This window comes from Acanthochromis polyacanthus, chromosome 18 (assembly GCF_021347895.1).
Source record: "Acanthochromis polyacanthus isolate Apoly-LR-REF ecotype Palm Island chromosome 18, KAUST_Apoly_ChrSc, whole genome shotgun sequence".
Classification (NCBI taxonomy): domain Eukaryota; kingdom Metazoa; phylum Chordata; class Actinopteri; family Pomacentridae; genus Acanthochromis; species Acanthochromis polyacanthus.
The window spans coordinates 22,049,032-22,059,338 of NC_067130.1; the positions used below are offsets into that span (position 1 = coordinate 22,049,032).

At 43.3% G+C, this 10,307-nt stretch overlaps 1 protein-coding gene across 1 annotated transcript; it reads left to right on the top strand.

Moving 5' to 3' along the window:
• Positions 1-1,473: 1,473 nt before the first annotated feature.
• LOC127530899 (uncharacterized) lies at positions 1,474-7,915 on the top strand. Its single transcript, XM_051938742.1, has one exon. It carries the CDS (start codon positions 1,609-1,611, stop codon positions 7,471-7,473), a length of 5,865 nt encoding a protein of 1,954 aa, XP_051794702.1. The 5' UTR covers positions 1,474-1,608; the 3' UTR covers positions 7,474-7,915.
• Positions 7,916-10,307: the final 2,392 nt, after the last annotated feature.

The following is a 10,307-nucleotide window of genomic DNA, read 5'->3' on the forward strand; positions in this document are numbered from 1 at the left end:
TAAAATCGCTACACAGGTGCCCTTAGCCAAAAGAAATCTTACGAAGGTGGAGGAAAAGCCAGAGGACTGATAGCAGAGTATGACAGCTAACAGAGCAGGACTAAGGCAGGAAGGCATGGCTAATGACAAATGACAGATAAATGACAAATTCATGACCATGCTCGCTGAGAGCTTACGGTAAATGGCGCATGTGTGTATATATGTATGTGTGTCTTTGGCATGTGACTGCTTGTTTGCCCTGCGTGCAAGCATGTCTCTGTTTGGTAATGTCATCAATAACCCTGGGGATGAAGTCCTTCAGAGAAAAAAATCTACAGATGCTGCTTGTGTGCTGTATTAGCCTGAATCATTGAAAGTGTATGTCTTTATGTGTTTGCTGCAGGGATGTCAGCATGCATCAACTTGTATCCCTGATATCGGCATAGAAGCAACGCCAGAAGAAGTTTTTTGGCTAAGTCTTTTGAGTAGGGATCCTGTGGTCAAATTCGAACTCTTCCCGAGGACTTTGTCTGTCTCTCTGATGCTGAGAATCACAGTGACTGACTGAAAGACCCAGAGAGAACGAGAGTACGAGGAAAAGGGGAGGCAGAGACGGGAGGGAGGGATAAGTAAAAAGAAAGATACCCTACAACAAAATATTAAAATGAAATAAATCAAAATCTAGTAGATAAAATAGCACAGTAGAAGCTGATAAAGTGAACACAAATAAGTAAGTCCTTATAAGTTTTCCAAGGCTACTGACTAGCATTGCTAGGCCAGTTAGTAGCTTACCAAGGCCACAGACAACATTCCTAGGCTAGGTACTGTATCCCTTAGGTACTGACTTGTCTTGCAAAGCTACAGAGTAGCACCCCAAGGCCAGAGACAAGCATTCCTAAACTTGTCAGTAGCACACCTAGGCTAGATACTGGCATTCCTAGGTTAGACTCTCAAGTATCCCTAAGCTACTGACTAGCATTGCTAGGCTAGTTAGGAACATACCATGCAGAATCGTTCCTCAGATAGTTGTATCCTTAGGGTACTAACTAGATTCCTTAGGTTAGTTAACGTACTTAGGTCAGACACTGGCATTTCTGCAATACTTATTTGCATCCCTAAGCTAGTGGCTAACACAGGGTGTTATGCCTTTTGCTTTAAGATGTTAAGAGTTTGATGACTGATGAGTCGGATGAGTTGTGTTTAGATATGTTGTTTGAATTTGATTTTCAGAAACTGTCATCAGAGCCAGAGTGAAACGTCTCTTTATTGAGGATCTCTGTTACTTTCTTTTTTTACCACAGAGTGGGTGTTCATTTCTGATAGAGATGATCTTTGTTTTATACAACGGGGAAGAAAAACTTTGTGGGAGAGTAGTTTGTTCTGTACTGTTGAACCTGGAGAAAACCAAAGTCTTTTTACCATTTGCCGATTACTGGCTTCAAGAAGACTCCATAAAGCTGAGAAAAGGAAACCCGGCGTACGGAGTCTTTTTTTGAAAGGTTCGCTGGCTGTATAACAGCACACAGGTACGTGTTGTGAGGACAGCACAGTAAAAAGACTTGCCACGACATTTTCAGCAAGAAAAAGTCTTTCTCAGCGGGTTCGGGCAACACAGAGCAGCAAGTAAGCATGAGTTTACGTTCGGGAAAAAGCTATCTGAAAGACTACGAGCTGCAAAATGACAACGACGCAGCACATTATCCAAACGCCGACGCGGAGCAACGAGACGCTACGGGCCGAGCAGCGGACGTTCACGGAGCTCCGCCGCCATTAGACATCAGGTCCAGAGCTACCAGCAGACGGTCCCGGTCCTACGTATCGTCATCATCGTCAGCGTCTTCGGCAGCCAAGGCCTACGCCAGGGCGCAAGCAGCTAAGGCTCAACTAGCATTTGCCGAAAAGGAAGCTGACATAATAAAACAAAAGGCAGATTTAGATGCCAGCCTCCACGTTCTAAAGTCGCAAAAGGCAGTCGCTGCAGCTGAAGCGGAAGTAGCTGCCTATGAAGAGGTAGAAAATCAGAGCGGGGAGGGAAGCATAAGGTCTCTCACTGAAGCTGAGCCTCTGGATGCTGGGCAGCGCACCAGTGAGTATGTTGCACAACATTGTCAGCTACCCCTTTCTGAAATGTCAGAGAGACCAAGACAGGTCACAGAAATGAAAGATGACCCGCCAGTTAACCAGTTAACAACCGCAACACAGTGTGTTTCTCCACCAATGAAGCCAGATATTAAACAAGAACAACAGACATCACAGGACATGAGAAACGCTCATCTGTTAAATCCTGCAGCCCACGTTTTTCAACCTGCAAACAACAACTCAGTTAAGTCAAATGGAGGAGAAGAATTTATTAAGTATCTCATCCGCAGAGAGCTAGTCAACGCCGGTTTACTACATTTCGACGACAAGCCTGAGAACTACTGGGCATGGAAAGCCTCATTTGTTAGTGCAACTAAAGACTTAAATCTGTCAGCTGGAGAAGAACTAGACCTGCTTACAAAGTGGTTAGGACCGAAATCATCAGAGCAGGCCAAAAGGATGCGTGCAGTACACATTCTAAACCCCTCTGCAGGCGTGAAGATAGTCTGGCAGCGCCTGGAGGAGTCTTATGGCTCCATAGAAGCCGTTGAAGACGCACTCTTAAAAAAGGTAGAGGACTTTCCAAGACTAACGAACAAAGACAATGATAGGTTGAGAGAACTAGGGGATCTTCTTTTAGAGCTACAGTGTGCAAAAACAGATGGTGGGCTACCAGGTCTGGCATATCTGGACACAGCTCGGGGAGTAAGACCAATAGTGGAGAAGCTACCCTTCAACCTACAGGAAAGGTGGACAACTGTAGGAACCCAATACAAAGAAAATCACAGTGTGTCATTTCCTCCTTTTTCAGTTTTTGTACAGTTCATACAACAGCAAGCTAAAATGAGGAATGATCCGAGCTTTGCTACACCCAGTTTTAATAGTCAAGCTTCTATGCGCACAGAAAAGTCCATGCCATACAATCGCAAACTCACTGTGTCGGTGCATAAAGTAGATGCAGCAGACAAAATTCAAAGCAGTCCTGAACGAAGGAAAATAGAGGAACCGGATAGACAGTGTCCGATTCATAAAAAGCCACATCCACTCAGAAAATGCAAGCTGTTTCGAGACAAACCTATTGAGGAACGACAAGCCTTCCTCAGAGAGCATCGCATTTGTTACAGGTGCTGTGGTTCAGTTGCACACATGGCAAAGGACTGTAAAGTGGCTCTTAAGTGTGTTGAGTGCAACAGTCCCAAACACCTATCAGCACTTCATCCAGGTCCTACTCCTGTCTCCAAGGATGCAGCATCAGAAAGTGATCCACAGACCAAAAGTGATGAGCAAGCTGAGAATCCTCCTTCTGTTGTTTCCAAGTGCACAGAGGTTTGTGGCCAAAACAATAGCCCACGTTCGTGCTCTAAGATCTGTTTAGTGAAAGTCTATCCAGAAGGCCAAAGAGACAGAGCAGTTAACATGTATGCTGTGATTGACGAGCAAAGCAATAGGTCTCTAGCTAAGTCAGAGTTCTTTAATCTGTTTGAGATCAAAACCACGCCTGCTCCTTACACACTGAAAACATGTTCAGGAAAAGCAGAAACTACAGGAAGAAGAGCTGTGAACTTCTTCATACAGTCCATGGACGGGAAAACAGACATCCGGCTGCCGCCCCTGATAGAGTGTGATTCAGTACCAGACGACAGAGGAGAAATACCTACACCTGAGACTGCTCAGCATCACCCTCATCTGCTCAGAATAGCAAACAAAATCCAACCTGTTGACCACCATGCTCCGATCCTCGTGCTCCTGGGAAGAGACATCCTAAGAGTACATAAGGTACGAGAGCAGATTAACGGGCCTAACAATGCTCCTTATGCCCAAAGATTAGATTTAGGTTGGGTCATCGTAGGAGAGGTTTGTGTAGGAAAAACTCACAGCACCTTAGAAGTAAATGTTTACAGGACACACGTGTTAGACAGTGGTCGGACATCTTATTTTGAACCATGTTCAAATGTTATTACTGTGAAAGAGAACTACAGTGTCACATCACACAAAAAGACGCAGACAGCCACAGAGTGTAGGAACATGGCTGACCTTACAGATAACATAGACAAACTAGGACACTCTGTGTTTGATAGATCCGAGTCAGATAACAAGGTTGCACCATCTATAGATGACAAAACCTTCCTAACTATCATGGATAAGTCAGTCAGTCAAAACAAAGCAAACAGTTGGGTTGCTCCACTGCCGTTCCGCGCGCAGAGAAGAAGGCTCCCAAGCAATAGAGAGCAAGCCTTAAAACGCCTGAATTCACTCAAAAAGACTTTAGAAAAGAAACCGAAAATGAAAGATCACTACACTCAGTTCATGCAGAGAATGTTAGAGAAAGATCAAGCGGAACTGGCGCCACCTATGCCAATAGGTAAAGAACATTGGTATCTGCCTACGTTTGGTATATACCACCCGCAGAAACCCGACCAAATACGGGTCGTTTTTGATTCGAGTGCGGAGTATGAGGGCATTTCGCTAAACCAGGTGCTTCTTAGTGGACCAGATCTCAATAATTCTCTAGTAGGAGTTCTGTTGAGATTTAGGAAGGAACCCGTAGCTTTGACTGCAGATGTTGAACAGATGTTTTATTGCTTTGAAGTGTGCACAGACCACAGAGATTATCTTCGTTACCTATGGTTCCAAGACAGCGATTTGACAAAAAACGTGGTCGAGTACAGAATGAAAGTTCATGTTTTTGGCAACAGTCCGTCACCCGCTGTTGCAATTTATTGTATGAGACGGGCTGCAGAAGAAGGTGAGCGAGAACATGGCACCGAGGCAAAACAGTTCGTTAAGAGACAGTTTTATGTTGATGACGGACTCACATCGGTGGCCACGCCTGAAGAGGCTGTCGAGCTTTTGAGAAGGACAAGAGACATGTTAGCCGCGTCCAACCTGAGACTCCATAAAGTGGCTTCTAACTGTAACCAAGTCATGGAAGCCTTTCCCGTAGAAGACCGGGCAAAAGAGTTAAAAGATTTAGAGCTTGGAGTAGATCCTCTCCCAGTTCAGAGAAGCTTAGGGCTCTGCTGGAATTTACAGACTGACAGTTTCACTTACCGGGTTTCAAACGAGGTAAAACCATTCACGCGCAGGGGAGTCCTGTCAACTGTAAATAGTCTGTTTGACCCTTTAGGCTTTGCTGCGCCCGTAATCATGCAGGGCAAAGCACTACTCAGGGAACTGTCATCTGAAGAGAGGGACTGGGACACACCACTTCCTCCAGAAAAGGAGAAGGTGTGGGTCGCATGGAAAAATTCATTAAAAGCTCTCGAAGACCTGCAGATCAAAAGATGTTACAATCCGGGCTCATCTAGAGAAATGAGAAGTAACAAACTCTGCATCTTCTCAGATGCTTCTACTGTAGCAATAGGAGCTGTAGCTTACCTGCGCTCTGTAGACAGCAATGGCCAATACCATGTAGGTTTTGTGCTAGGGAAGTCTAAACTCGCTCCTCGCCCTGCTCACACTGTACCGCGGCTTGAACTTTGTGCGGCCGTACTCGGAGTTGAAATGTATGAGTCGATTAAGGAAGAGTTAGACATGAAAATAGAGGATGTAAAGTTTTTCACTGATAGTCGCGTCGTGTTGGGATACATACACAACTCTTCCAAAAGATTCCACATGTACGTAGCCAATCGTGTCGCACGCATTAGACTATCCACACGACCTGACCAGTGGCACTACATATCAACTGAGTTAAATCCAGCTGATCGTGCAACTAGATCAGTCCCAGCAGGTGAGCTTAAAAACACTGACTGGTTCAAAGGCCCAAATTTTCTGTATTCAGACAGTATCGATAAATTACACCAAGACAGTCAGTACCTACTGGTTGAACCTGAAAATGACAAAGAGATACGACCTGAAGTCAAAATATTGATTACTGCAGCGACAGAGTCACAGTTGAGTTCAGAACGTTTCAAAAGATTTTCAAGCTGGACAGTGTTATGTAGAGCAGTAGCCAGACTCATTCATGTTGCTACGTCCTTCAAACAGAACTCAAATGGACAAGGAGGATGGAAAAGTCTCAAAGAACATACAAACAGCAAAGAACTCACTCAAGCTGCAAATATTGTCATTAACTCAGTCCAGCAGGAAGCATACAAAGAGACATTCAAAGGGATGAAAGAAGGACAGATGAACTACAAAAATGACACACTCAAAAAACTCTGTCCAGTTGTTGACAAAGAAGGACTGTTACGAGTCGGTGGACGCCTTTCCTCTGCCGATCTCACAGACAATGAGAAGCACCCTTTGATTATACCTTCTGCCAGCCACATTGCCACGCTTCTTGTGAGACACTTCCATGAACGCTCAGCTCATCAAGGCCGGCACATTACAGAGGGAGCTGTCCGTGGTGCTGGTTTTTGGATAGTTGGAGGAAAACGTCTTGTGTCTTCTGTCATACACAACTGTGTCACATGCCGCAAGCTGCGAGGTGAACTTCAGAATCAAAAAATGGCAGATTTGCCCGCAGGCCGTGTGACTCCGGAGCCTCCATTCACCACCGTAGGTGTGGATGTGTTTGGCCCATGGTCCATTGTCACACGTCGCACAAGAGGTGGAAGTGCTCAGAACAAAAGGTGGGCTGTCCTCTTTACGTGTATGTCAACCAGGGCTGTTCACATTGAACTGATTGAAACAATGTCCACAGATAGTTTTATAAATGCATTGAGAAGGCTTTTTGCCATTCGCGGCCCAGCAAAGCTCCTGTACTCAGACAGAGGGACTAATTTTGTTGGAGCCTGTAAGGAATTGGATTTAGGCACAGATGACAAAGCAGTAGGAAGATACCTGCAAGACAGGGGATGCTCATGGACACTTAACCCTCCACACGCACCCCATATGGGAGGGTCGTGGGAACGGCTTATAGGGGTGTCCAAGCGTATCTTAGATGCCATGTTATTAAAGAACACTCAGACACGTCTCACCCACGAGGTCTTGAGCACATTCATGGCAGAGGTAATGGCTATCCTAAATGCGAGGCCTCTTGTCCCAATATCAACCGATCCAGACTGTCCAACAATACTCACTCCAGCGATGTTACTCACACAAAAGTCAAGCACGGTTTCTGCTCCATCTGGAAACTTCTCTTCAGGACAGTTGTTTGGGAAACAGTGGAAACGAGTTCAACAGTTAGCAGAGACATTTTGGAAAAGGTGGAAGGGAGAATATTTGTCTACCTTACAGAAACGCAGAAAATGGACTGACAGCAAGCGGAATGTCAAAGAAGGAGATGTAGTTCTGCTTAAGGACCTTCAAGTAAGCAGAAATGAGTGGCCTATGGGACTGGTGGTGAAAACTCTACCCAGCAGTGACAAGAAAGTTCGCAAAGTAGAAGTGCGAGTTGTAAAAGGAGGGACTGCGAAGGTATTTCTAAGGCCTATCTCAGAGATTGTAATTTTGCTGTCAGAGACTGAGTAAGGTGTTCAATTTCATGTGGGATGATATTAATGTTATGCAAATGTGGTTATTTGGATGTGTGTTATTTGGAGATTTATAATGATATAATGTGATTATATCAAGCGGGGAGTGTTATGCCTTTTGCTTTAAGATGTTAAGAGTTTGATGACTGATGAGTCGGATGAGTTGTGTTTAGATATGTTGTTTGAATTTGATTTTCAGAAACTGTCATCAGAGCCAGAGTGAAACGTCTCTTTATTGAGGATCTCTGTTACTTTCTTTTTTTACCACAGAGTGGGTGTTCATTTCTGATAGAGATGATCTTTGTTTTATACAACGGGGAAGAAAAACTTTGTGGGAGAGTAGTTTGTTCTGTACTGTTGAACCTGGAGAAAACCAAAGTCTTTTTACCATTTGCCGATTACTGGCTTCAAGAAGACTCCATAAAGCTGAGAAAAGGAAACCCGGCGTACGGAGTCTTTTTTGAAAGGTTCGCTGGCTGTATAACAGCACACAGGTACGTGTTGTGAGGACAGCACACAGGGGTTGACAACCTTTAACACTCAAAGAGCCATTTCGACCCGTTTCCCACAGAAAAGAAAACACCGGGATCCGCAAAATCCTTTTGGCATTTAAAATCAAGACAATACTGCATATATCACTTCTTTTTTTTTACCTCTATGCCCTTGTTAATCAATCGTGATTAATTAATTACAAAGCATCTAATTAGATAGATTAATTTTTTTAATTGTGTCCTACCACTAATATTTATCTTACTTGGTTAATGTCATTTTTGCTCCTAGACCTTATATGTTATGTAATGTTAGCTGGAAATCAATAATTTGCGAATGTCTATTTAACTTGTAAAATCTATTTATCTATTTATCTTAAGCTAATAACTTTTCTCCAGTAAGTCGCTGCCCTATTTTCCAAGACGACACTCCTCTGACTCTCTGACCTGCTGCCTGGATGCTGGACGTGACATCGTTCCGTGCTCTCGCGAGTAACGTCGTATTAACCTGACCTATCAAAGAGTAAATACTAAGCAAGTCAATTATTGGTAGTTTACCTTAGTACTCACGAGTACCTACCCGACACAATGCAGGACTCTGCTGTAAAGGCGGAGACGTGCGGCAGTGGTGTATTTGCGACAATAAAAAAAGAAAGAAATTTGAAGGAGTGACGGCTAGGCTTTAGGAATGGTGGCCCGCCGCAGCTGAATAAATGTAGAGCAAACACTGGGATCCGAAGATCAACAGGACTCCGAATGAATACACGCAGGCTGGCGAGTGTCGGAGATTGACGGCTGGGACGCATATTTTGACAGACAGAAATTTAAAACGTTTTATTTTGATGTTACAAGATCACCATAATCTTTAAATTTGGAATAAATTTTTAAAAAATTACCAATCTAAAATAAAAGAAATTTTAATTAAATAGTCTGCTGATTATTTATTTTCCAAAGTTACAGGGAGCTGCAACAGAGGGATGAAAGGGCCGCATGCGGCTCCGAAGCCACGGGTTGCCGACCCCTGGGCTAACATCTCTAGGGTGGTGAATAACATTCTTAGGCTAAAGTTTAGCAGTATTTCTCTAATTATTGCATACTATCTACCATTCATACGCTAGTTACCTGCATCCCAAAGATATGAACCACGAGACTAATTAGCACTCCCGTTCTTCTCACTTGCATGTTTATGCTAATGGCTAGCACACCTAACAGGGACCAAGGAGGTGCACAGGGGTTAGTGTTGTTTACGGTTTCAACTATTAGGTATCAAACAAACTGCAGCCATGTTTTCTGTAGAAAATACTCACAACTGCATTTTAAAATATCACACAATTTGCATTAAGGTAGAAAACGTGATGGCTTAAACAGTAATAATGCTGCAAGGGAAGAAATAATTAGCGATACTTTGGCTTGGTTGGTGAAGGAAATATCAGTGTGGGCATGTCTCATCTGGTCAGGGCAGCATGTTCTGAAACTGTCACCCCTGGGGGTGAGTCAGTTGACTGCCGTGCATTTGGGTGAGCAAAGACACCCAGCAGCAAGGAGAGCTGGAGACCTTTCAACAAAAGGGCAGCTGGATTAGGTGGTAAAACATTTAGACTGTGCGTCATAAAGCACTACTTTTCTTTTACAGAACTTTTAAAGGGGAACTTCTTTTTCTTAAATTTGTTCTATGCTTTTATTTCAGAGTACAATGAGACATTAACATGCATAATTTCCAATAAAAAAATGGAAAAATTGTCATGTTCTAAAACTTTTGACCAGTAGTGTATATAATTGAGACTTGTCAGACAACTGTCAGTTGCCATCAGACTGGTAAAATGAACTGAAGTGTTAAGTTCATAAGACTCTTAAGTAGCTCTCCTGCTGCCTTATAGGCCACAATGTTTCACAATCCATTGAAGAAGATGAGTTTCAGAGTGTGGACATTGACAGCTCAGGCAGATCACTGAAAACGTGCATGAGCAAATGAAACCAAAACTGTGAATAGCTGTATATTATTTAGAGTGAAAATATGTTTTTTTCATATTTGGATGGCAAGACCCTTTAATGTGGCAAAGGAGAAGTTTTTATTGGCTCTCAGTGTAATTTGCAATCAACAATGAAACCCCTTTTTCCATTCTTTTTTGTTGAGTGGTGTGATTATGTTGTTTTTTCGGAATTGCATTAAATCCCATCTGGAGACCTTTACGAACTTGAAAAGGGATCAGTTTGAGTTTATCCTAATCCTGTTTACCTCATGGGACAAGGTGAATAAATCTGACATGATTGCCGTGCTTAATGAGGGTAACAACATTTAGTGATGAGAGACACAAAGAATAATACGTTGGATAGAACAATGACA